General features: G+C 47.1%; 1 protein-coding gene and 1 pseudogene across 2 annotated transcripts; both read left to right on the forward strand.

Annotated features, from left to right (window-relative positions):
* The first annotated feature begins 2,970 nt into the window (after window positions 1–2,970).
* Window positions 2,971–15,861, forward strand: LOC137760761 (deleted in azoospermia-like; annotated as a pseudogene).
* A 5,493-nt stretch (window positions 15,862–21,354) lies between these two features.
* On the forward strand, window positions 21,355–25,328 carry LEFTY2 (left-right determination factor 2). 2 transcript variants are annotated; one of them, XM_068538528.1, is made up of 5 exons: window positions 21,355–21,604; window positions 22,467–22,495; window positions 22,598–22,713; window positions 22,940–23,182; window positions 24,156–25,328. In XM_068538528.1, the coding sequence occupies exons 1-5, from the start codon at window positions 21,355–21,357 to the stop codon at window positions 24,517–24,519; spliced, it is 1,002 nt and encodes a 333-aa protein (XP_068394629.1). In that variant the 3' UTR covers window positions 24,520–25,328. The 2 variants fall into 2 exon arrangements, with proteins under 2 accessions (XP_068394629.1, XP_068394628.1); XM_068538527.1 differs by having other exon boundaries at window positions 22,467–22,713.
* Window positions 25,329–27,638: the final 2,310 nt, after the last annotated feature.

The raw sequence follows: 27,638 nt of genomic DNA on the forward strand, positions 1-27,638 counted from the left end.
CCATCTTAGGTCTTAGATGAGCTCTAGGGGATCCATGAAAAACTTTAAAGACAAGTTGCCCCTCCAGATATAAGTGAGGATATTACCTCGATATTTTCTGCAACTGATGTCTAAAATTATCCTTTTTCAACATAAGAGAGTCCAGAAGAAATAAAGCACTAAATATGAAAAATAACTAAAATTATAAGGAAGGACAACTTAAACAATCCTGAGGTGCTATTGTATTGATAGCTACTCAAGAAATCTACTTTGAAAATCCCCTGCACTGCTGAGAATTCTGGGAAACAGATACACTCATTTCATTGCCGGAGACTTAGAAAATGTGAACATTCCTTTGGAGGGCAACTGGGCAAACAATGCATCAAAAATGCCAGTACCACCTATAAATCTACACCCGCCTCCTGTCAGTAAAAAGAAGAAAAGTGCTGCATGCATAAAGATGTTTATAATAGCAGTGCTTCCAACAGTGAAAACTGGAAACAGACTACGGTGTCCCCATGTGACGATAACATAGAGCAATCAAAATGATGAGTACAGTAAGTATATAAAACAGGGAAGAGTATGAAATTCTATTAAATTAAAAACAGGGCTTCCCTGGTGGCACAGTGGTTGGCAGTCTGCCTGCCAATGCAGGGGACACGGGTTCGAGCCCTGGTCTGGGAAGATCCCACATGCCGCGGAGCGACTGGGCCCGTGAGCCACAATTATTGAGCCTGCGCGTCTGGAGCTTGTGCTCCGCAACAAGAGAGGCCGCGATAGTGAGAGGCCCGCGCACCGCGATGAAGAGTGGCCCCCGCTTGCCACAACTAGAGAAAGCCCTCGCATAGGAACGAAGACCCAACACAGCCATAAATTAATTAATTAATTAATTTAAAAAAAAATCCATCTCAAAGAGCTATCTGCACCTCCGTGTCCACAGTAGCCAAGGGAACGACCCAAATGTCCATCAATAGATGAATGGACAAAGCAAGTGTGGTCTATACAGACAACAAAATATTATTCAGTCTTTAAAATGATGGAGAGAGGGTGGGAGGGAGACACAAGAGGGAGGAGATATGGGGATATATGTATACATATAGCTGATTCACTTTGTTATAAAGCAGAAACTAACATACCATTGTAAAGCAATTATACTCCAATAAAGATGTTAAAAAACAAACAAACAAACAAACAAAAAACAAAATCCATCAAACTTGGGTGTAAATTATCTACTAAAATTTGGGGTATATACGGATCCAAGTTGTAAGGGAGTAAAAGGAGGAATGAAAATTGTAGGACTATAGGTACAATTAATTTTATCCCCCCACCCCATTTTCAAGTTTAAAAATGATCATCAAAAATCTGGCTGTTTGGGGACTTCCCTGGTGGTGCAATGATTAGGAATCCGCCTGCCAATGCAGGGGACACAGGTTCAAGCCCTGGTCCAGGAAGATCCCACATGCCGCAGAGCAACTAAGCCTGTGTGCCACAACAACTGAGCCCACACGCCTAGAGCCCGTGCTCCGCAATGAGAAGCCACCACAATGAGAAGCCACCGCAGTGAGAAGCACGTGCCCTGCAAGGAAGAGTAGCCCCCACTCGCCGCAACTAGAGAAAGCCCGCCTGTAGCAGTGAAGACCCAACACAGCCAAAAATAAATTTAAAAAAAAAAACCTTTAAAAAAAATCTGGCTGTTTGGGTGTTTTCAGCTTAAAAGTAAGAGTGGGGAGCAGTGAGTCCCCAGCCTGGAGCAGGTAGCCTCTCTTTCCACTGCCCTGCCTGGCTAAAGCCTACTCATTCTCCATGTACCGTATAAAATGTCAGCTCCTCACAGAGACCTGACTCCCTGTCTCCCTAAATTAGACCCCAGATACGCACTTTCATTTTCTCTCCAAGTGCTCTATACTTCACCTTCTCAGCTCTTCCCCCTTCCCTCTAGAACCAGATGGCTTGAGTTTACTTCTCAGCCCCAAGTTACTAACAAGTTGCTCACCACTCTGTGCCGCGGGTTCCTCATCTGTGAAGTGGGGGTAATGACAGCACCTTCCTGAGAGGGTCGTGGTGAAGGACTGCTGAACTGGTGCCTGTAAAACGCACTGTGTTCTGGGATCGCGGTAAGAACAACTGTGGACTGAATTGTGTCCCCCCAAAATTCATATGTGCAAGCCTTAACCCTCAGTGTGATGGTATTAGGAGTTGGGGATATTAGGACTTGGGGGTCTGTTTTTTTTAAAACAGCCTTATTGAGATATCACTGACATAGAAAAATTGTATATATTTAAGGGATACAACTTGATGTTTTGATGTACTTATATATTGTGAAATGACCACCACAATCCAGCTAATTAACGTATCTATCACGTCTATGTACTTACCATTTGTATGTGTGTGTGTGGAGAAGATTTAAACTACATCCTCTTAGCAGATATCAGTTATACAATACAGTATTATTAGCTATAGTCACCATGCAGTACATTAGGTCTCCAGAATCTATTAATCTTGCGTAACTGAAACGCTGTACTTTTGACCAACATCACCCCACTTCCCCCTCCCCCCAATTCCGGCAACCAGCATCCTTCTCTCTGCTTCTACAAGTTTGACTGTTTTAGATTCCACATAAAGTGAGATCATGTGGTATTTCTCTTTCTGTGTCTTGCTTATTTTGCTTAGCATAATGTCCTTCAGCTCCATCCCACCTATTCAAATGGCAGGATTTTCTTTTTTGTGGCTGAAAAATATTCCAATGTGTCACCCAATTCTTACCAACAACAATCCCCAACCCTTGAACAGCTCTTGACAACTTTTGTCTGCACGACCGTTTTACGAACGCTCTTTCAATTGAATGCTTGGAAGGAAATTTCTTTGTGTGGGTTAATGAATACAGCTTATGCAGCCAAGAAGCACTTCCTTCTGAATGTTTTTCAAAATAGTAAGGTCAGCAAAGCCAGTCTGTAAACTCTCAAAAGGTCTATTCTGACATCCCAAGGGAGGATGGGACTCTTCCCCAGCAGCACCTCCCCTGGCGTAAGGTGTGGTGGACGGAACCGCAGGTGCTGGCTTTACTTCATTTTCTCATCCTCCAATCTTCATGAAGTAGGTATTCTTTCCCCCATTTTGTGGTGGATCAAACCGAGCTATCAAGAGTGCTTAAATAACTTGCCCAAGCTCCTAAGCAGGCAGGTTATCGTCAGAATTTATCTGTTTTAACTACAGAGATTGTGCATTAAAAACAAAGCAGGGCTTCCCTGGTGGCGCAGTGGTTAAGAATCCGCCTGCCAGTGCAGGGGACACGGGTTCGAGCCCTGGTCCAGGAAATCCCACGTGCCGCGGAGCAACTAAGCCCGTGCGCCACAGCTACTGAGCCTGCGCTCTAGAGCCCGTGCACCACAACTACTGAGCCCGTGAGCCACAACTACTGAAGCCCGCACACCTAGAGCCCGTGCTCCTCAACGAGAGAAGCCACCGCAATGAGAAGCCCGCGCACCGCAACGAAGAGTAGCCCCCGCTCACCACAACTAGAGAAAGCCCGCGTGCAGCAACAAAGACCCAACACAGCGAAAGATAAATAAATCAAATAAATAAATTAAAAAAAAAAAACACAAAGCAAAGCAAAACACAAATCTCATTTTTCTGATTACTAAAAAAAAGCCTTCAGAAATTCTGGAAAATACAGAAGAAATATAAAGATGATACTAAAAATCACCCAGATTTCTTCAGCTCAGTAGTAATCATTGTTAACACATTGGTAAATTTCCTTTTTTTTTTCTTCTGTGTGTGTTGACTGAAATCATACATTTTATTTTTTTCATATTCTTTTCCATCATGGTTTATTACAGGATATTGAATATAGTTCCCTGTGCTATACAGTAGGGCCTTATTGTTTATCCATTCTATAAATAATAGTTTGCATCTGCTAGTCCCAAACTCCTAACCCAACCCTCTCCTGTACCCCCTCCCCCTTGGCAACCACAAGTCTGTTCTCTATGTCCATGAGTCAGTTTCTGTTTCTGTTTCGTAGCTAAGTTCATTTGTGTTATCTTTCAGATTCTACATACAAGTGATATCATATGGTATTTGTCTTTCTCTGTCTGACTTACTTCACTTAGTACGATAATGGCATTATTTCATTCTTTTTTTATGGCTGAGTTATATTCCATTGTATGTATGTACCACATCTCCTTTATCCATTCATCTGTTGTTGGACATTTAGGTTGTTTCCACGTCTTGGCTATTGTAAATAGTGCTACTCTCAACATCAGGGCACATGCATCTGTTCAAATTATAGTTTTGTCTGGATATATGCCCAGAAGGGGGATTGCTGGCTCATATGATAACTCTATTTTTAGTTTTTTAAGGACCCTCCATACTGCTTTCTGTAGTGGCTCCACCAATTTACATTCCCGTCAACAGTGTAGGAGGGTTCCCTTTTCTCCACACCCTTTCCAGCATGAAATCATACATTTTAATGATGGTACATATTCCTTTTTTTTTTTAACTGACTTGCATAGTGTGAGCTTTCTTTATGCCACTGAAAATTCTTCTGAACGTGGTTTTTAATGACTCTTTAACAATTCATTTTGTGTATTTATCTTTCTCTTGTTGGGCATTCTCATTTTCTTAATGTTTTTGGTAACTGTATGAAATGCTGTAGAAAATCTCTGTGTTTCAACTGTTGTCTAAATCTCAAATTATCTCTGTGGGACAGATTCATTTAAAAGGAGACTTACTGGGGCGAGTTTATGAATGTCTTTAAGGCCCTTGATACATATGACCAAATTACTGCTGAAAAGGTGGCACCTGTAAATGTACCTGGCACCTTCTCACTGCTCTCTGCAACGTTGACTATTAACTTCTCAAAAGAAGTCTTTACTAATTTGGTGCCTGAATAATGCTACCTTCCTGTTTGTTGGGTTTGTTTTTGTTTACCGAAGTTAGTTGATTTACAATGTTGTGTTAGTTTCAGGTATACAGCAAAGTGATTCAGATATCTATTCTTTTACAGATTCTTTTCCATTATAGTTTATTACAAGATATTGAATATAGTTCCCTGTGCTATTCAGTAGGTCCTTGTTGTTTATCTATTTTGTATATAGTAGTTTGTATCTGCTAATTACAAACTCCTAATTTATCCCCCCACCTTTCCCCTTTGGTAGCCATAAGTTTATTTTCTATGTCTGTGAGTCTGTTTCTGTTTTGTAAATAAGTTCATTTGTATCATTTGTATCATTTTTTAGATTCCACATGTAAGTGATATCATATGCTACTTGTCTTTCTCTGACTTCCTTCACTTAGTAAGATAAGCTCTAGGTCTTTCCATGTTGCTGCAAATGGCATTATTTCATTCTTTTTTTATGGCTGAGTAATATTCCATTGTGTATATATATACACAATGGAATATTATATATACATATACACTGTGTATATATATATATATATATATATATATATATATATATATATATACCACATCTTCTTTATCCATTCATCTGTTGATGGACATTTAGGTTGCTTCCATGTCTTGGCTATTGTGAATAGTGCTGCTGTGAATATTGGGGTGTATGTATCTTTTCGAATTATAGTTTTCTCTGGATATATACCCAGGAGTGGGATTTCAGGACCATATGGTAGCTCTATTTTTGTTTTTGAGGAACCTCTATACTGTTTTCTACAGTGGCTGCACCAATTTACATTCCACCAACAGTGCTACCTTCCTGTTGATTAAGCCTGTCCTCTTTCGACTGCTCCATGCTCCATGGATGGGATCCTGGCTGAAGGTAATGGGGCCACTGCCTCTTGGATCCCTTCTTTTATTTTTTTTAAAAAGCCCTTCCATAGTGTTTTCCATGTCCTGGGAACTGTTTCAGTGCTTAACAAATACTAATTCAAATAACCCTACAATGAAGACTCTATTGTCATCCTCCTTATTCAGTAGATGTGGAAACTAAGGCACAGAGAGCAGCTCAAGGCCACCTGACTTGTGACAAGGTAGAGCTGGGCTCGGTCTGGGAGCAGGCGCTGGGGCCACTCAGAAGCAGGGAAGGGTTCCTGCTGCGCGAAGAAGCCAGCACCTCTGATTTGGGTCTCAGCCACGCATTCCCTGACTCATCACCCTTCTTTCTTTTAGGCCCTGTCGTATTTCTTCAGGTGCCTTGAGCACAGTTCATGCACACTGTTGCCAAGCCTGGTCACATTAACGGGCCTACAGGCAGCCTGGCCAGTATCCTTGGGGTGTCAAGAATGACACTTGCTTTGTAGTCAAGGCTGTGGCACAGACAGGTCATAAGGAATCACAGCCGTGAGTCACTGTGCCAGGGCCTTTTCCAACCCCAAAGCTCAGTGGATGGCAGGGCTACCTCTGCCAGTCAGCATGGAAGTGTCCCAAACCCCAGAGGAAGGGAAATCTGACATCGACTGCTCACTGGGAAGCTGGGGAGAATCCACATTAGCCTCACCTCAGCCCAGCCACACTTATCACCCCGTGCAGCTGTCTGTTTACTAAGGGTGGACTTCCTACTGCTGGGACCCTGTCTTTGTCTCCCCAGCCCTGAGGTGTCTGGTGATTGATAGGTGCTCAGTGAATGTTGATTGAATGAATGAACTGCGGATGGGATGAGCTGGCTGGCAAGAAGCTGCCCACCTACTGAGATTAAGAGATTGTTTACCCATGAGATTAAGGTGCTGTGGGCACAGCCTACCCTGGTCAGGGGGCCTGCGTTCAAATCCCAGTGGTGTCCCTGACATTCAGGCTCATGGCCTTGGGTGAAATTAGTTTGTGTGTTTTGGCCTCAGTTTTCCTTCTCAAAGGCCCCCATTGTTGTGAGGGTAGAAATGGAATGTATGTGATGGCAGGAGCCCTAGGTAGATGTAAACGATGGGCACTGATCCTTTGGACCGGGATCTTGGAGCCACAGGGTCTGCTCTCAGTCTCGTTCCTTCGGAGCAAAGGCGACACCATTAGGGGTTCCAGGGTTGACTTTCCTGCGCTCCTCATAAATGCTTTTCCTGAAGGGGGCTCTGCCCTCTTGACAGGGCTTCAGCCTCTGGGAGGCAGGAAGCTGATATGCCAAGACCTCTGGGGTCTGGCTGGAGATGTTTCACATCGGCTGAGGCTGGACTCCAGGAAGTTCTAAACTTCCCTCCCACTGTTAACAAATTAAGAAGCGGCCACGGGGGCTTCCCTGGTGGCGCAGTGGTTGAAAATCTGCCTGCCAATGCAGGGGACACGGGTTCGAGCCCTGGTCTGGGAAGATCCCACATGCCGCGGAGCAACTAGGCCCGTGAGCCACAACTACTGAGCCTGCGCGTCTGGAGCCTGTGCTCCGCAACAAGAGAGGCCGCGACAGTGAGAGGCCGCGATAGTGAGAGGCCCGCGCACCGCGATGAAGAGTGGCCCCCGCTTGCCACAACTAGAGAAAGCCCTCACACAGAAACGAAGACCCAACACAGCCATAAATAAATAAATAAAATTAAAAAAAAAAAAAAAAAAGAAGCGGCCACGGTGATGTGATGAAGGCAGAGGAAGGAATAGGGTACCACAGAAGCAAGGGCCCATCTCTGCTGCATCCGTTGTGAAACTCCTCCCTCCACCCTTCCCCTGTTTCTCTTTCCTGGCATTCTCCTACGTAGGCCGAAAGGGGTGGCAGGGGCTCAGCCTCCCTCAGCCTCCCTCCTCTGGCCTCCCTCAGAGGGAGATGGTTTCTCATTCCGGGACAAGGCAAACAAGTCCTCAGGACTGAGAGACCCGCCTTAGGGCTTTGGCCTCAGGGTCCTGTCCCCAGACCGCCTGGCAGAGGTCATCCCACCCACTCCAGCTGGAGCCTTCCTTCTTGCAAGGACTCTGAAGGCTTTGAAAAAAAAAAGTATTATTCTGTTTATAGATACCCAGTAACAGGCCATGTTAACACACGGCAATAGCAACATCTTCCTCTGAGAGGCTGCCCGCTGTAAGTGGTCGCGAGCAGGTTAAGGGGCAAGGGCTGCGCTGTGCTCTTTTGCAAACAGCATGTCAGTTTCAGCCCCCGAGTCTCATTCGCAATCTCACTGCCTCTTCAGGCTTCTGTGGGGCACACCGGTTGCTTTCCTTCTGCAGGATTTCGGGCAAAGTGTTGGGCTCCTACATCCCACTCCTTCAGTTTGTCCACCTCAGAGGCTTCTCCAGGCTCTGGGGAAAGTTGGGGAGGGGAACCCTTTTCTTAGAGAAATCTTCCTCAGGAAAGAGTCAAGGGGCTGCACAGTACTGTGATTAGTGCCCCTGGGGCAGCCTAGAAGCTGCCCTTGGACAAGGGACTTGGGTGATGTCCAGGGATGTCTCTTTTGCTCACAGAGCCCTGGTCAGCCTCCCTCTGAAGATGAGGCTGAAATGCATGCATCCTCGTACACGAAGCACGCTGACCTAAATACACAATGAGGAGACATGGCCTCAGGTCTTTGCCAAAGAACAAATTCTGATAGTGAAGACCCACGGCTCTACTTTCTCCAAAGTAATAGGTGATTCCTTAGGTTGGTCCCCTTTGAAGGACTGACTCTAGAGCAAACAAATATTATTTGGGAACATAAAATGCTCAAAAATTATAATTAGTATTCTCAGAATGATTTTTAATTGAATATATAGTTGATTTCCAATATTGTGGTAGTTTCAGGTGTACAGCAAAGTGATTCAGTTATACATATATATATATTTTTCCAGTTCTTTTCCGTTATAGGTGATTACAAGGTATTGAATAGAGTTCCCTGTGCTATACAGTAGGTCCTTGTTGTTTATCTATTTTGTATATACTGGTGCGTATCTGTTAATCCCATCCTCCTAATTTATCCCTCCCCCAGTCCTTAGGTTGCTTTTCGTTTTGTTTATGATTTCCTTTACTGTTCTAAAATAACATTTTTAGAGAATTTCCTGAAGGTCCAGTGGTTAGGACTCTGTGCTTTCACTGCTGAGGGCGCCGGTTCAATCCCTGGTCAGGGAACTAAAATCCTGCAAGCCATGCGGTATAACTAGAAAATAAATAAATAAAATAAAATAAAATATTTATTTAAAATAAGAAACAGCAACAGAAAGCCTAGGCTACTAAAGTCATGAATATTTCAGAATGTGAAGCCACGGGCACTGACAATAAATATAAATAAACAAACAAATAAATGAATGAAATGAAATGAGAAATGTAGAGGTTCAACCAGGTCTGGATACAGAGAACAAAGACCACAGAGTGGGGATGGACAGGGTTGGAGGATGAAATTTTATTAAAAGAAAAAAGAAGAGGAAGAGATTTCCTAAAGTTAACTTCAGATGAGAAGGGCTCACAGATCTTGGAGTAAAGAAGGCGTTCCTTTTTTTTTTTTTTAATTGAAGTATAGTTGATTTAAAGTGTTGTGTTAGTTTCAGGTGTACAGCAAAGTGATTCAGTTATACATATACATATATATATATTCTTTTAATTAATTAATTAATTAATTAATTAATTAATTTATTTATTTATTTATGGCTGTATTGGGTCTCCGTTTCTGTGCGTGGGCTTTCTCTAGTTGCGGCAAATGGGGGCCACCCTTCATCGCGGTGCGTGGGCCTCTCACTATCGTGGCCTCTCTTGTTGTGGAGCACAGGTTCCAGACACGCAGGCTCAGTAATTGTGGCTCACGGGCCTAGTTGCTCCGCGGCATGTGGGATCCTCCCAGACCAGGGCTCGAACCCGCGTCCCCTGCATTGGCAGGCAGACTCTCAACCACTGTGCCACCAGGGAAGCCCCCATATATATATATTCTTTTCATATTCTTTTCTATTACAGTTTATCACAGGATATTGAATATAGTTCCCTGTGCTATACAGTAGGACCTTGTTGTTTATCCATTCTATATATAATATTTTGCATCTGCTAATCTTAAACTCCCAGTCTGACCCTCTCCCACACCCCCTCGCCCTTGGCAACCACAAGTCTGTTCTCTATGTCTGTGAGTCTGTTTCTGTTTCATAGATAAGTTCATTTGTGTCATATTTTAGATTCCACACATAAGTGATATCATATGGTATTTGTCCTTCTCTTTCTGACTTACTTTGCTTAGAATGAGTGGCCCAGGGTTTATTTTGGACCCATAGCTTTTTTTTTTTTGGCTCTACAATAAAGAATATTTACATAATAATGGTAACATAAATGTCACTTACTTGTTTTCAGCAAAGGACTAAACAGAATGTTAAGGTTACTAATCTTGCCATTGCAAATGCCAAGGTGTAGCTAGTACAGAGTTGGGAGACCAGGGTGGGTGAGGAGGTGCAAGACATGGTCGCTTCATAGCCTAGTTTTATGCGATGCAAAAGTAAGACACTGTCTGCAGCTCAGGGAGCAAGAAATAGAGGTTTTCGTATATTGTTTAAATTTGCAAAAGTGACGAAAATAACTAAAATTACCAATGCATTTATTAAAAATTTGAGAGGAGGATGGAATCCAGAATGAGGGGGGAAAAGAGCTAAATGCTTGTTTTTCGTAGCAGGGAGTCAACAGATAACCTCTAAGGTAAGAAATCAACCATACTGTTTATGGTTTGGGAGGTAAACTGTCAGAAGTGATGTTTGAAGAGTGGGGAAGGATGGAGTGGAAGACTATTACTTTTCATTATAAATCTTTCTTTGCTATTTGATTTAGTACCATAGATATGTCTTTGAATACACACACACACACACACACACACACACACACACGGCTCTTCAGAAAACTCATCAGCTCCCACCAGGAAACTCTCAGAGCTCCAAGAGCAAGCAGCAGGCCAAATGCTCAAAGGACAGCTTAGAGCTGCATTGCAGAGGAAGCAAAAAGTGTTTCCAGGAGGTGTCGGGGCTGCTTGGTGGCTGGAGTGTCACATTCCCTAATGAACATGCAGGAAGCGGGCAAAACACGCCAGTGGCTTCTCACCAGAGTGGATGGCAAAAGCTCGTTTCCTTTCCATGACAGTTGCAGTGCTGAGCTATTAACAAAATGCTGAAGTATCTGGGAAAAGGATCTGGCTCAGCAGGACAGAGCTAATCCTAGGGATTCCCAAATGACTCCACACTCGTTGTTATGTATTTTGTTTACTCAGGCCACCTTTCCAATTACCCGTCAGAATGTGCAAATGCTTCCTCCCTGCTTTATCAGGTATGAGAGGTAGAGAATCAGGTAGAGAATAGGATAATGATATCAGTACCATAATAATGATTATGATAGCAAATATCAATTAATGATGTCAAATATCAATACCACCGCCCTCCATTAACACTCTCCCCTGGACTGGTTAGAACTCTGGCTCCACTAGGATGAACTTAGGACTGACAGCCTAGAAAATATGATCTGATCCAGGCCTTAAAGAATTTTCCATCTAGAACAGGTGATCCTAAGGAAAAGGCCAAGGGAGTCCGCCTGTGCCCCTCGGCCTCGCCACCCGTCTCTGACTGTCCTCGCTCGTCCGCCTCTGCCCAGTCAAGCCGGGCGGCGGGCCCGAGCAGGCCTAACAGCAGCCCCTGCCCCTCCTCAAGCCCCTCTGCCGGAACCCTGGCTGCCGCCATCCTGAGGCTGCAAATCCTGAGACTCCAAACTCAACCACCTCCAGAGAGGCCAGCACCCAGCCTTCATCAACTACGACCAGCCAAGGCTATGTTTTACCAGAAGGCAAAATCATGCCAAATACCTTTTTTTTTTTGGTGGTGGAATTGATGTTAGGATGGATGAAACCGAAATTACAAGTTTCTTTGCTAGATATGGTTCAGTAAGAGAAGTGAAGATAATCACGGACTGAACTGGTGTGTCCAAAGGCTATGGATTTGCTTCATTTTATAATGACATGGATGTGCAGAAGATAGTAGAATCACAGATAAATTTCCATGGTAAAAAGCTGAAACTGGGCCCTGCAATCAGGAAACAAACTTTAAGTGCTTATCACGTACAGCCACGTCCTTTGGTTTTTAATCCTCCTCCTCCACCACAGTTTCAGTGTAATCCAAACACTGGAGTAATCCCAACACTGAAACTTACATGCAGTCTCCAACCACAATGAATCAGTGTGTTCAGGCTTATCCTCCTTATCCAAATTCACCAGTTCAAAACGTATGGACACCAAGGGGGGAAAACCGCGGTGGGGTGGGGATGGTGGTGTGCTGAATTGGGAGATTGGGATTGACATGTATACAACGATGTCTATAAAATTGATGACTGATTAAAAAAAAAAAAAAAGAAAACAAACAAACAAACAAAAAAACCAAATTCACCAGTTCAGGTTATGACCAGATATCAGCTGTGGGTTTATAATTATCAGATGCCACCTCAGTGGCCTACTGGGGAACAAAGGAGTTAACGTTATTCCTCTGGATTACACAGCTGTTAACTACCACTGTAATGAAGTTGATCCAGGAGCTGAAGTTTTGCCAAGTGAATGCTCAATTCATGAAGTTACTCCATCCTCTGGAAATGGCCCACAAAAGAAATCTGTGGGCTGAAGCATACAGACGGTGGAATCGTGTCTATTTAATCCGGAGAACAGACTGAGAAACTCCCTTGTTGCTCAAGATGACTACCTGAGTAGGATAAGAGTTCATCACTTTATTTTTATTTATTTTTAAAATTTTATTTATTTATTTATTTATTTATTTATTTATTTATTTATGGCTGTGTTGGGTCTTCGTTTCTGTGCGAGGGCTTTCTCTAGTTGCGGCAAGCGGGGGCCACTCTTCATTGCGGTGCGCGGGCCTCTCACTATCGCGGCCTCTCTTGTTGCGGAGCACAGGCTCCAGACGCGCAGGCTCAGCAATTGTGGCTCACGGGCCTAGTTGCTCCGCGGCATGTGGGATCCTCCCAGACCAGGGCTCGAACCCGTGTCCCCTGCATTGGCAGGCAGATTCTCAACCACTGCGCCACCAGGGAAGTCCTAGAGTTCATCACTTTAGAAGTGAAGAGTTCTTCATCACTTTAGAAGAAGTTGGGCAGTGCTTAAGTCTGTTTGATATTCTCTGCTGACTTTCTAGTCTCACAGGAAGTTGCAGATTTTGAATAGTAAGAAGAGACTGAAAGTTTTTCAACTATTATAGAAATTTAATTCTGAATTTTGATAAATCACACTCAGACTTTTCTATACAAGTTATATTAGATTGCCTAGTATTATTTTACATTGAAACTTTTTCATTAGACATTTACTTAGAAACTGATTCTGTGTTCAATATATAGTTAAAAGTAAAAAAATAATTGAGACTGAAAGGAATAACTTTAAGATTTATCTGTAAGGATTTTTTTAAATTGACATTTTAAGAGTTTAAAAGCAAATGCTGATTTTCAAAAAAAAATTGTTTTAGAAAACCTATTTTGAAAGGTCAGAATTTTGATAGTTTAAATACAAGCACTTCACTTCTCCAACAAGTACCTGTGAACAGTACAATATCTACGATGTTGTGCTTTTATGATTTGTCCAGAAATTTACCACAAAAGCAGAGTTTTTAAAACTGCATTTTTAATCAGTGGAACTCAGTATATAGTTAGCTGTATTGAAGTTTTCCTTATCTAAACCCAGTAAAACAGATTCCAAACAAACAGTCCAATCAATGGGTTTACATTTATTAGTTCAAAATATTTTATCTTATCTAGAATCCACACATAGAGATATCCGATTGGGATGGTAATTAGGATAATTAAATTCTGGGCCTAATTTTTTTTAAAGACTCCAAAACAAACTAAACTTTATTAAGTACATAAGCTTCCTGATAAGTTACTGTTCTCCTTTTTTTCTTTTACTTTTTTTTCCCTTGGAATGCTAAACTCAATGGCTGTATCTTAAGTTGTGCAAAATATTGGTATTAAAGAAGGCTGAAACTTTTTTTTGTTTTTTTTTAAATTTATTTATTTTTGGCTGTGTTGGGTCTTCGTTGCTGTGCACGGGCTTTCTCTAGTTGAGGTGAGCAGAGGCTACTCTTCGTTGCGGTGCGCGGGCTTCTCATTGTGGTGGCTTCTTCTTGTTGCGGAGCACGGGCTCTAGGCACACGGACTTCAGTAGCTGTGGCTCGCAGCCTCAGTAGTTGTGGTGCACTGGCTTAGTTGCTTCGCGGCATGTGGGATCTTCCCGGACCAGGGCTCGAACCCGTTTCTCCTGCATTGGCAGGCGGATTCTTAACCACTACGTCACCAGGCAAGCCCTGAACCTGTTTTTAATGTTGCTTAAAAGTTACTCAGAGTACCTGAAAGGAATTGTTTTTATAAAAACATTAAAATATTAGTTATTTGTTAAAGAACAGATAGATTTTTATTTTTGTTTTTTAGCCTATTATATTTCCTTTTTTAAAGTAAAATATGTCCAGGAGAGTCAAGGAAGTTTTGGCGTTTCTAAACCACAAAAGTTGTTTAGCAATAAGCATATCCCAAAAATATACTAGATTTAGAGTTAACAGTCCATTTTTAGATCAGCTAGGTTCCTCGTTAGACAGTGTAAACCGTGACAAACAACTAGAGATCCAGAGCTCCTTTGCTGTATCCACAGTCTTGCTTTTCCAGTCTGTAGCACCATTGTTCCAGGAGGTTTTCTCCTAGAACAGGTGATATGAAGAAGAGAAGTATCAGTATAAACAATCTGAGGGCTAAGCCTTGGAAAGGTAGCAATGGGATAATACCTTTCTAAGGGAAACACTTGTATCAGCATCATTTGACCTGCCATGGACATGAGTTTAAAGTGGCTTCCTGGGTTTTCTTTCACTGGCCAGCCCCTTCACTAAAACATGGAAACTCCATTTTTCCCTAACCTAATGAATCTTCCATCGGCCATATCATCAGTGCCCATTGTCTTACAATTCCTAATAATCTTCATTCTGAATCTGAAGGAAAGAGTCTTTTAACTTAAGGATCCCCAAGAGTGCTTTCTTATGCCTCAGAATTTGAAAGTGCCCTGAAATTTGTTCTTTTTCAAATTCTCTGTACTTTTGTGTGTGTGTGTGTGCTATAACATTCTTACATGTATTATTCTATGATGAAATCTCCAGTTTACTCTAAATGATACCTAAATTCTAAACAGCCAATTCTAATTATCCCAATATGACCTTAAGAAAAGTAAGGGAATAAATTTTTATTTGTGTGCTGTTTTGTTGGACTGAAGTATTTAAAAAGGTAGAAAGAAGAGACAAAATTCTGAACCTTTCAAAATGGAAAATTAAACTTAAAAGTGTGTTCCTATTACCTATGTTGATATTGTCTTTGCATAAATGAATAAATAGAAATAAAGAAAAAAAATTTTTTTTCAAAAGGATTTTGACCTACTTATTCATGTCATGTTATCTAAAAAGATGGTGGGGATTTGGGTGGGGAGTATGTGACAAGATTTAGATCCTTGAAGTTCAGAGGTGTAAATATTGTTCAGTTTCTTAATCTGGCCAAGTTAGTTTATAAAAGCAAATCTTGACACACTGAAAAAAAAATAAAGAAAAGGCCAAGGGAATCACGTGAGATCAAGAGAATCAGGACCCAGCTCTGGCCCTGATGACTCCTGGCTGTGTCTCCAAGGGCAGGGAGGCAGTGGAGGATGTGTTGTCAGGTGAAAACAGAACATGTTACCACACGGATGTTATCACACACCTGGGCTTGTGCAGGTCCAGACGTTCTGGAAGCTCATACAAGATTTAGTATTGCTTTGGGGAAGCAGAGCAGAGGTTAGAGGTGAGCACAGGAGACGCTTCTCATTGTCTGTCCATCTGCCAAGTTTGTCAACTTTAAAGTTGTATGTGTTGGTTATTAGTTTCCTGAGTCAACAGTGGCCTCAATCTGGACTAAGATCTCATGTGTCTAATTTCCATCCAGATACTCTTCTCTTTTTCCCCTGCTGCCCACCCCCTGCCTCTCTCTTTTTTCAGCAAGTGCAGTTCGAGCACAAACTATCTGCCGGGCACCATGTTAGGCATGATTACACCTAGAGGGTGTCCGTCGCTCACTGAGCAGGTGCTCTATCGGGAGAGCTGCACCCCAGCATCTCTTTCCAGAATGTCACAGGGAGTGTCATCCCCCTGTTTTCACGACGGACCAAGGGCATCCAGAGAACATAGTGATGAACTGGGCAGGGAGAGATGGGGGTGCTCAGAACATTAGGAAGGGTTTTCATAAAGGAAGTGAAATTTATGCTGAGACTTGCCAGATGAGAACATTTCAAAGATAAAAGAGAAGTGAAGAATGAGCCACTAGCTGACCCTCCAGGGGGTGTTCTGTGAGAGGCCTGAATGCTGAGTGGAGGGCGGCTGTGAGGGGCAGGACGAGGGGGTGGGAAAGCGGGCTGGGCCTCGGGGGAGGAACCTCTGTCTGTGCTCCGTGTGGCCACGAGAGTGACAAGTTAGGCGTCACCTGGGCAGAGAGGCACGGTTCAGAATCAGCACCCTGGGCTCCTGGGTCCTATGTCACGGTCCTTGAATGTGAAAATATTCAGAAGTACTGAAGCTGTGGGGAGAGACACAAAAGGGCTTTTTACCAGAGGGAGAAAAAAAGAAAACCTTTCTGTTTGCCTTCTCTTACTCTCACATGTTCAGGGAAAGCCCACAAAAGACCTCAGGGGAAAAATTCTTTTCCCTTTTTTTTCTGGTCACTTTATTTCCTCTCATCACAGGCAATCAGGAAGCTGAGGAACCCTCAGGAAAGGGCTGGGTTACAGTTCTCCTTAATGGTAGGATGGGATGCTTTTCTCCCACAGGACTGCTATCGCACTGCCACCCAACCCTGCTCTCCTCCACCCTCGTGTGCACGCGCAGAAGCTCTAACATTCAGATTCCTGGCCCCGGGCCCCCATCCAAGCCCTTTAAGGTCTGGGCTGCGGTCCAGCAATCCGTAGTTACACCAGCTCCGCAGATGATTTGCCCCCAAGAGCCTCCTGTGGAAAAACACCCAGACCTGGCGGAAGGTGGGAGGTGCCCGAACAGGGGTTGTAGAGAAGCTGTCTGGGGCTGAGGGGAGGGGAGGCATGGGGGGGCCCACCCGGGGGCCCACCCCTGACACTCAGGGGCTGCGGGCTTTGTGGCTCCATGATGGCCAAACTGTGCTGGATGGCTGGGCCGGGTGACTCCAGGTCAGGGAAAGCGGCTGCAGGATCCGTGGACTGGTCTGGGGAAGACAGAGGAAGGCTGCCAGTCTGGGTTATCTAAAGGCCACCGGGGGCGGGGAGGAGACTGGTCGTAAATGTCCCCAGTCCTAACGCATGTGCATGCCAACAACATGCCAACCAAACAGACGGGAGGCGGAGTAATTGCATGCTTGTACAGAATTCACACGATTACACTTAGAGCATTCACAACATACTATCTCTGGGAAAAAAAGTCTTCACAAACTTTTCAAACCCCTAACAACACATGTTCGTAAACAGTATGCACTCCTTCTACCTTAGAAAGGTCTGATTCAGACAGTTTTGTAAGTAGTCTCCCCTCCCACAAGGTCAGTGGAGGCTAGTTTACAATTTTTCCACTTTTCAAGCCCAACCTGACCCCACAGACTGCCTGACCAGACTCTCCCCCCAGATCCACAGTCGGAGGGGAGGCCTGGTTCCCAACTCTGCATGACAAAGGGCAGCTGCCCTTCCTCCCTGCAACTAATAGGTCCCTTGAAAAAAGGCTCCCAATCCACATTCACCACTAGCTAATTGCTCAATTATTTTATTTCCCCAACAAAACTCTTCAGTCCGCCTGGAATCCACATTCAGGACTAGGAGCCTGTGTCCAGAAAGCCTCAGGAGTCTGGGGGACTTGCCCTCTGTCTGTCTGCCTCCCCTGCATCCCCTGCCCAGCCCAGACTCGACCCTGGATTGACTGAGTCCCCAGCTTGCCTGGGGCTTATGGATGCTCCCAGCAAGCTTCAGGGGGTCCTGCAGGACCATGTGCTGGAAATAGTTTGAAGGTGTGGAAAGATTTGGGGCTGGGAATCGGAAGACCTGACTTTATGCAGGCATCCATCATTACCTGTGTGAGCTTGGAGATGCTGTCACCTCTCTGGGCCTCAGTTTTCTTAGCTCTAAAAACCAGGGGGCAAGAGAATGGATGGGATGGTCCACTTCAGCCTTAAGCCCTCTGATTCTACAGAGTAGCCAGGAAAAGGCCGGGGATGGGGCACCTTGCTGGACAAATCCTCTGAGGGTGACAAATGCTCCCAGGCTCTCGCGTCTTAAGGGAGATTGGGAAGGATTTTCAGTTTCCAAACCGTGGACCATCTGCCCAGGCACCAGTGGCCCCAGGAGCTCCCTGACCACCAGACCCCAGAAGCCCATCCACGAAGACAGGACTGGTCCCGGTCAGTTCCAGTTCCCATGAAGGACTCAGCTCTAGAGTCGGCTCCGTGCTGGGAGGCCAGCCCAGGAGCCCAGTGAGACACCTGGGAAAGGCAGAGAATCCGGCAGAGGAGGGTGCTTCCACTTTACTTTCTTATCTGAAAACCTAAGTTTCAGTTTAACTGGTCAGTTACCCCAGGTGCAGAAGCGGCTTCTGGGCAGAGAGGCACGGTTCAGAGTCAGCACCCTGGGCTCCTGTGTCTTATGTAACGGTCCTTGAATGCGAAAATATTCAGAAGTACTGAAGCTGGGGCTGGGGGACTTGCCCTCTGTCTGTCTGCCTCCCCTGCATCCCCTGCCCAGCCCAGATGCGACCCTGGATTGACTGAGAGGTCCTCAGCCCTGAGGCATCTCCTCGGCACACTGGCTTGTCAGGGAGCTGCAGCACAGGGGCCCCGCAAGGCCCCATCGTGAGCTTCCAGCCCCGGGGAGCTCCGGGGGGTCTAGATGTTGGGGGCCTGGAGAGGGGGCCTCGGCTTGCAAGGGCAGCCTGGGTGTCATATCCTTGGCACCACCCTGGCCAGTGATAAGCCACATCTCTTCCTCTCACCCAGCAGCGAGCGTGGTGGGCTACTGCATATTTATGGAACAACTTCCAGGGACTGAGGGCCACAAGTCCTGGGTCTCCTGTAAATGTGACACTTCTGCACCTTTTGGCCTGACTTAAGGCCCAAATGTTTGCATCAAGTAAGTCCTTTCCTTGCTAATCACTTGCAAAGAAAGGCAACAGCTCTCCTTTTGAAGAAGGCTACACTTTTCACAGGGAGAGCAGGAGGGCCCCCTCAGGCCGGACCCACAGGTGGCGCCTTATATTTCAGGGGGTGTCGGGACAATGTGATATATGAACTCCAAGATGGGATTTGAATTCTGCCTTGTGAATTACACAAATGCTGAGGAAACAGAGGTGCAAGAGAAGGAAAGGGGAGCAGAGGAGCAGTAAAGGTCATGATTGTGTTGCCCCCTGAGAGGCTCCCAGCTCTCCCCCATCCATTACCCCTCCCACCCCGTTCAACTGTCAGGATTTCTGTATTTCCTCTTACCTTGTCCTGTGAGCGTGTTTGACAGAATCCTTGTTTCCTTCCCTTCAAATAACCCGAGCTCTGCCACTTACTAGCTGTATGACCTTGGGCAAGTCAGGTACCCAGTTTTATGCCTCAGTTTCTTCATCTATAAAATGGGAACAATAATGGCAAATTGTGAGGATAAAGAGTTAATGTACATAAAGCACTCAGAACAGTGTGCAGCCCATAAACAGTATTAGCCATTATGGTTATTATCAGCATTATTATTTCTCCCCTTCCTAGAATTCAAAGCCCCCCCCCCACCTTACTACTAAAACCCAAGCAAATGCACACGCGCAGGTATATGCATACGTCTATATATATATATGTACGGACATAGGCGTATGGTGGCAATTTGTGCTCTCATCCGGGGGAATTCCGCCCTCGAGCATCAGAAGGTTCTCTCTTCCTCTGCCTGGGACATGTGAGGAGCACAGAGGCAGGGGGATGGCATGAGAGACCTGTCAGTGACACAGCATACCCACAGAGGAGGCCAGACTGCCCCCTGCTGGGAAAGGGCTCAGGGGTTCTCCCTGCGCACTGGGCCCCTCGGCCCCCAACCACCGTCCTTGTCCTCTTCCACCGTCATTGCTCACCTCCCACGTGACAGGACGGGGGAGGTAAGGCTGTCTCGTTTTGGGAAAGACTTCCTCCTGCGCATACTCAAATCCCCTGTGCCAGGAGGGGCATCAGGGACTTGCTGAGCGAGCGCAGGCAGGTTCCTTCGCCACGCGTGTTCTGACTTCGCATCTGGAAGATCTGCGGATGCTGGCACCTGCCTCCTAGGGCTGTTGTGAATACACGTTCAGGGCCCAGAACACTGCCTGGCACAGAGCGACACTCAGGAAATGACTGCTCTTCTTGTCATCGTCATTTTTAGAAAGGTGCCCCCGAGACTGCAAGAGCAGGCAGATGGTAACCAGAGCAAACCCTCTAGGGTGCTCACGACACCGGGCGCTGCACCCAGCGTCTTACGCGTGTAATCCGTTCAATCTTCACACTAGCCCGTGAAGTAGATTTGTCATCGCCCCCTCCTTCAGAGGAGAAATTGAGACACTGAGAAGTTAGGGGACTTGTTAGCAGGTCAAATAGCCAGCGAGCAGCAGGCCCCCTACTTGAGCCCAGCCAGCCTCAAATGTGTGTTCCAGGAGGCACTGGGGGCTCCCACCCACGTGACTCTGGGCAGCTCTGTTGTTCTGAATCCGGGCACGACGTGGGCTCAGACTGCGCTGGTGCTGTGAGCCCGCGGCAGGCTCACCGTGCAGAGGGCTCTCCGGAAGGATGCTGCACTCCGGGGCTCCCTCACTGCAGTCCTGTGGTTGCAAAGACATTTGCAGAAATCGCTTCTCCTGGGACTGGCAGAGAGCCGAGCTGCCAGCTTCCCTGTCCTGATAGCGTCTAGCTTCCTTCTGTCACGGGGAGGACAGGGTCACCTGAGGGACTGTGGAGATGAGCGGGAGGGGGCTTGCAGGGACTGGAGAATGGAGGGAGGCGACTCAAGGGGCTTCTGTGAAAGTGCCCCGAATGGGTCCTGGACCGGAACAGGCAGGAGTGCAGAACACGTTCCCTCCTTCCTCTCAGTGAGCAAACCTAGACCCAGACTGGCCTGCAGGAAAGAGATTTAAACAGCCAGCTAATGGGACAATTGTTTTCACAGAAGCGGCTCACTTTTTCATAGACTAGGACTGGGGTGGGGTCAGGGAAATTCAATAGGCACTAAAATTATTATTGAGCTGCCAGACAGCAGCGGTCAGAGGCCCCAGGCCCGTGTGGCATCCAGACAGCCCTTTGTGCCCTTTCTAGACAGCCCCCTCCTCGGGGCTCAGGGACCTGTCTGGACGCTGAACTCCCAGGAGGTCTGAGGGGTGTGACCTCCCTCCCTCCCAGGCTCCCTCCCTCCCACCACCCAGGCCCAGCCCAGGCCTGGCTATAAAGCTGGCCCAGCCTGGCCCTCAGCACACCCAGCTGGGACCCTCCCGGAGCCTCCTCCGGGGACACGTCCTCTCTGCCCCTCCCTCTCCCGAGCAGCACCATGCGGCCCCTCTGGCTCTGCTGGGCGCTCTGGGCGCTGCCCCTAGCTGGCCCCGGGGCGGCCCTGACCGAGGAGCGGGTCCTGGGCAGCCTGCTGCGGCAGCTGCGCCTCAGCGAGGCTCCCGTCCTGGACGAGGCCGATGTGGAGAGGCTGGTCATCCCCGCCCACGTGAGGGCCCAGTACGTGGCCCTGCTGCAGCGCAGCCACGGGGCCCACTCCCGGGGGAAGAGGTTCAGCCAGAACTTCCGAGGTGAGGCCCTCCCTCCCTGCTGCAGCCTGGTCCTCGTGGTGGTGGGGGAGGGAGGGCCTGCTCTGGGGAGGCGGTCTGGGGGCGCAGGGTCCACAGGGCGATGGGGAGGGACCACGGACTGTGAGGAAGGCTGGGCCCGGGCCCCTTGTCTCTGTCTGCACTGAGGGCCCCGCCCCTCGGGGCCAGGAGGAGCTGGACCAAAGCTAAGGCATCAGAGAAGATGAGGATGGAGAAGAGAAAGCAGAGCCAATGGGAGCGTGTGGGTGTGGCCGAGAGCCCTGGCGCAAGTCTCAGGGAGCGGCGTAGAGTCAGGGCTTCCCGGGTACCATTTTCACATTGCCACTAGTAGCCTGACCTTGAGCAAATGGTTTTAGAATCATCTTTTTGCTTCTCTGTTTGTTCCTCCGGAGCACTGGTGTGACTGTAGCTGACCCATCTCCCAGCGCTGTGAATATTAAAGTGCGTTATTGTGGATGAAAAGGTGTAGGGACAACACTGTAGCGTAACGCCGAGCTATTCAGCTGTCAGGGATGCAGCCATCCTGACTCCTATTCAGCCTGTTACCTCCCTGGGCCTGGACTCACCTCCTCAGTGCCCAGAGCTAGACCCAAGGCCAAGTGTCCCCAGGTGAGGATTCTGATCTTCAGCATCTCAGCTGAGGTAGCCCTGTCGGCACTGCCAGCCTTCCCGCTGGGCGGGCGGAGATTGTTACAAACAATGCCCAGACCTATAGGGGGCTTGGCCCAGGGAGACAGAACAGGGGCTGGTCTCTCCCCGCCTGGCCACCGCCTCAGTGGCCCTGCCACCCTCAGAGCTCCCCTGGTGCCCGGAGGGGCCCCGCTGACCCCGCTCGTGTCCCCAGAGGTGGCCGGCAGGTTCCTGGTGTCCGAGGTCTCCTCGCACCTGCTGGTGTTCGACATGGAGCAGCGGCTGCCGCCCCACAGCGAGCTGGTGCAGGCCGTGCTGCGCCTCTTCCAGGAGCCGGTCCCCAAGGCCGCGCTCCGCAGCCACGAGCGGCTCTTCCCGCGCAGCGACCGCGCCCGGGTCACCGTCCAGTGGCTGCACGTCCGCGACGACGGTTCCAACCGCACCTCCCTCATCGACTCCAGGTGGGGAGGTGGCGGCTGGGGTGCGGGGCGGGGATGAGGAGGGGGGCTGGGCCCGGCGCGGGAGGAGGGGTGGCCTGGGGGAGGAGGGGCGGCGCGGTCCCGGCCGGGCCCCTGGGGGGGGAGGGGGAGGGGAGGGGGAGTGGGAGAGGGCCCCCCCACCAGGGCCACCCCAGCCGTCCCAGTCCCGCCCCTCAGCGCGGGCCTGTGTCTCCGTGTGGTGTCGCAGGCTGGTGTCCGTCCACGAGAGCGGCTGGAAGGCCTTGGACGTGACGGATGCCGTGAACTTCTGGCAGCAGCTGCGCCGGCCCCGGCAGCCGCTGCTGCTGCAGGTGTCGGTGCAGCGGGAGCACCTGGGCCCGCTGGCCTCCAGCGCCCACAGGCTGGTCCGCTTCGCCTCGCAGGGGCCGTCGGGCGCCGGGCAGCGGGAGCCCCAGCTGGAGCTGCACACCCTGGACCTCAGGGATTATGGGTAGGTGCAGGGCCAGGACTCTAGTAGACTGGGTGGTCCACGCCCACCGCGGCGGGGACCAGCTGGGGGGGCAGATGCAGATAGCCCCAGGATGCAACTGATTCCCCACTACATGTTAAGAGTTTCTAATGGTAGAAATTTTTATTATTCAAATATTTTATTGACAATATCTTCAGGGAATTCCCTAGCAGCCCAGTGGTTAGAACTCCTCACTTTCACTGCGGGGGGGCCGGGGGGGGCAGGTTCAGTCCCTGGTCGGGGAGCTAAGATCCCGCAAGCCAACCAACTGGCAAAAAAACCCAAACAAAACCAAAAACCAAAAACCAAAAAACTTCAGATATTTTCAACGAGCTTTATGTTATCATTGATACATATACATTATTGTAATCATCTGTTTTCACTCTACCCTTTTCCCTGATTAATTCTTTGAAAAATATTAGCATTAGTGGTTACTAAGGTTGAACAGCTTTCCTCTGGCATTAGTGAGTTCTTTCTTCTTGGGACAAGTTAGCTGTTTGGAGTGGATGGAGCTGTGCAGTAGGGTGATTAATAACAGGCCTTTGGAATCATACAGTCTGGGTCCATGTAGCTTTGCCTTCTACTGCTGCAGGAACTCTGGCACGTCAGTTAACACCTTTGGGTCTCTGTGTCCTCATGTGTAATAGGAATAATACTGGAACCTCTTCAAGGTTCATCTGAGGATGAAATGCAGGTATCGTCTGAGATAATATATGTAAACTACTTAGTTCAGTGCTTAGCATAATAGGAAACCTTTAGTAAACAGTAACTGATTTATAATTTATATTTGGATATGTTTATTCATTCACCACTTATCACAAATAACCAGTTCCTTTTTAATATGAGAGATGAATCATAAATCTCCCTCCAGATGCCCCACTAAGCCCTGCCCTGAGCCCCCTGACCTCTGCCCTCCCAGCTGACCTCTGACTCTGCCTCTCCTTGCCCCCCACAGAGCTCAGGGAAACTGTGATCCTAAGGCACCAGTGACCGAGGGCACCCGCTGCTGCCGCCGGGAGGTGTACATTGACCTGCAGGGGATGAAGTGGGCTGAGAACTGGGTCCTGGAGCCCCCAGGCTTCCTGGCCTATGAGTGTGCGGGCACCTGCCAGCAGCCCCCAGAGCCCCTGACCTTCAAGTGGCCATTTTTGGGGCCGAGACAGTGCATCGCCTCAGAGACGACCTCGCTGCCCATGATTGTCAGCATCCCGGAGGGAGGCAAGCCCAGGACCCAGGTGGTCAGCTTGCCCAACATGAGGGTGCAGAAGTGCAGCTGTGCCTCGGATGGGGCGCCTGTACCAAGGAGGCTGAAGCCGTAGGTGTGGGGTGCAGCCATGGAGGCCTCTGACTAGACACGTGCACAAAGCAGGTCTTAACATAGGTCTTAATTTTCTACTTAGCAAGTTACCCCTGCCCCAATTGAGTGCCCCTATTTTACCTTTCTCGTGTGTTCTTCCATTTCTTGCTCTCCTGTCCGTCACCCACCCTAAGCACTTACATGAGTAATTAATGCAACCCGATTGCAGAGCTGTAGAAGGAAATCCCAGCCTACTTGTTAAAGGATATAGCTGAGCATGGACAGATTGTCAGCTAGGAGCTTCTGTTCTCTAGCAGATTCTCAACCGAGTATGGGACAACAGACCCTACAATGAGAAGTGGGAAAATAGACTGATTTACTCTATTATGTGATGAATTAAAACAAAACAAAAAATCCCTCTGTTTCCCCTAGGTGGGGAGGAGGTCTAAAAAGAACCCCCATTCACCAAAATGTTGATCCACTCTGGGCTTTTGTACATATACTTGGGTCCCCAGTCCCCTGAGAGAGTGCTAGAAGGGAGGATGAAGGGCTTTAGGCCAGGGGCAGTGGACAGGGTATCAGGACACCTGGTTTCTGGATCTAATAGGGCCATAAACTGTGACCTCAAACAAATGCAGAAGCCTTTGGGCCACCATTTCCTTTTAAAAAGGAGGATTTGGGATTCAGCTCTAGAACTTCATTGTCCTGGGGATCAGACAGCCCTAACCTCACCCACTCCTCTGCTCCTCCAGAGACAGAGCATTGCCTGTGCATATTTAGGTTATTTCCCCCACTGTTTTAGAGAACTTATCACCAGAACCCACATGTATTTACGTGTTTGTTTTTTTTAACTTAGCAAAAAGGAAACAATCGAATGTAGATAATCTGCTGAAATAAAAGTGATGTTTCACTCTGCGTCTCTGTATTTAATTTCTAGTGTCCTTTGCGTAGGAGAGAGGGAGCAGTAATGGGGAATGAGAGCGACATAAAGATCTGAAGAATCGGCGTGACCAAGGTCCCCCAACCCCTAGGTGGCGCTGAAGACTGTAATAACGGTTTAGATTCTGCTTTCATTTGTAATATTTATATCCCTCCAACTCTCATTCCAAAAATAGTATTGTAAACAATCACTCACATATGCCATCTCCTTAGAAAGCACTTCAACCTTTGCAATAGTGGTTCTGGGGACAGGGCAGGCAAGCGAATGTTTACTGAGCATTCACTCTGAACCTGGGAGCTATGCTAGGCAACCTCATATATATTATATGACTTAATTCTTGCAACTACTCCTTGAGGTAGGTATTATTATTCCCATTTTTCAGATGAAGAAATCAAGGCTGAGGCAATGCAAATCTATGGGGTAGAGATCAGCATGCCCCATGCTCTGCTGATGACACAGGCATTAATTAACATGTCATTTGGAAGCTGCCACATCTGGCAACTCCCCTACATTTACCTTTCCCGCTCAGCGGGGTTTCCTTATGCCTGACTTATTGAAGTTCATGGATTTTCTATTTTGGCGTACAAAGCTAATTAATAGCAAGTGAATAGCAAAGGGGAAAAGGAGCTAGTCTATGGACAGCCAGGACTTGAGGACTTGGCAAGAATATTGTTGGAGATGGGGAGAGATTTGTCTCTGACTTTTAAATGGCTATTTTACCTCTCTAAGACATCAAAATGAAGAACTGCCACTTGGCATGTTGTGAGTACCAGCGCATACAGTCGCTTTCTCTACAAGAAGGATATCAAAATCATCTAAAGAATACTACCAGCTTCTCAGTGATGTATTTGTGGCTCTAAAAGGTCTGTGGACTCCCAACCAGTCCCATGCAATCAGTAGCAAGGATGGGACTGCTCACATCATCCCATGCAAGCTAAAAATATCTAGGAGATCGGCTTCGTTTCAAAATGTAAGGATGTGCTCATCCGCACAGGGAGAAAATGTGGTAGACAAAATGTTCTCCCCAAATACGTCCATGCCCCCCAATCCTTAGAAACTGTGACTATGTTCTGTTACATGGCCAAGGGACTTCGCAAATGTAATTAAGTTTACACACCTTAAAATAGGGAGATTGGTTTGGATAATGCAGGTGCACCCGATCTAATCACATAAAAGCAGAGAACTCTCTCCAACTGGAGGCAGGAGAGATGAGGCAGAAGGGGAGGTCGAAGAGATTCAAAGCTTGAGAAGGACTCAATCTGCCATTGCCGGTTTGAAGATGAAAAGGACCATGAGCCAGGGAACGTGAGTAACTTCTAGAAGGTGAGAATGACTCCCAGCTGACAGCCAGCAAGGAAAAGGGACCTCAGTCCTACAGCCACATGGAACCAAATTCTTCCAACAATCTGAACGAGACTGGATGCCGATTTCCCCCCAGAACCTCCAGGTAAGAACCCAGATCAGCTGACACCTTGATTTGGTGCACAGAAGCCAGTTGGGTCCACTCAGATTTCTGACCCACAGAATGTGAGATAACAAATCCGTTTTGTTTTAAGCTGCTAACTTTGTGGTGAATTCTTATGGCAGCAGCAGAAAACTAATACGGACAGTGAACCAAATCCCATTAGAAGTGAGCTGTAATTACAATTTTTTTCCACTGAATGGATAAAGGAACAACATTAAAGATAATTTTGAATGAATTGAAAACCACCCATAATCCCACCATCCTAAAACAAAATTGTTTCAGTTTTTGAATCTCCTGTTCATACACAACCTGACCTGTTTACATACAACATCAGTACGTACCTGTTTTAAAAAAAATCAAGGTTAAGGGAATTCCCTGGCGGTCCAGTGGTCAGGACTCAGCGCTCTCACTGCCAAGGGCCCCAGGTTTGATCCCTGGTCGGGGAAAAAGCCCGATCCCGCAAACCGCGTGGCATGGCCAAAAAAAAAAAAAAAAAAATCAAGGTTAAGGTGTGCCTTACCGCATATGAAAAAGAGGTGTAGAGTCATATTCCAAAAAGAGTCACATTGATTCTCTTTAGGTGGTAGGATTACAGGCAGTGTTCATTTTTCCATTTGATCTAATTTCTAATTGTTCTACAATATAAACATGGATTATTGGTATAAGAACAACAACAAGGCAAAAATGCATGCAAAGTGTGACTCCCTGGAGATTCCTATATCAGGAAGGACTAGGA

The sequence above is a fragment of the Eschrichtius robustus genome, chromosome 3 (assembly GCF_028021215.1).
Source record: "Eschrichtius robustus isolate mEscRob2 chromosome 3, mEscRob2.pri, whole genome shotgun sequence".
Taxonomy (NCBI): Eukaryota; Metazoa; Chordata; class Mammalia; order Artiodactyla; family Eschrichtiidae; genus Eschrichtius; species Eschrichtius robustus.

Bases quoted from the DNA above. Each gene is read 5' to 3' on its own strand.
- LEFTY2 (XM_068538527.1), top strand. From the start codon at position 21,355: ATGCGGCCCCTCTGGCTCTGCTGGGCGCTCTGGGCGCTGCCCCTAGCT. The intron at 22,714-22,939 runs GTGGGGAGGTGG...GTGGTGTCGCAG, and splicing joins ACCTCCCTCATCGACTCCAG to GCTGGTGTCCGTCCACGAGA. The intron at 23,183-24,155 runs GTAGGTGCAGGG...TGCCCCCCACAG, and splicing joins CTGGACCTCAGGGATTATGG to AGCTCAGGGAAACTGTGATC.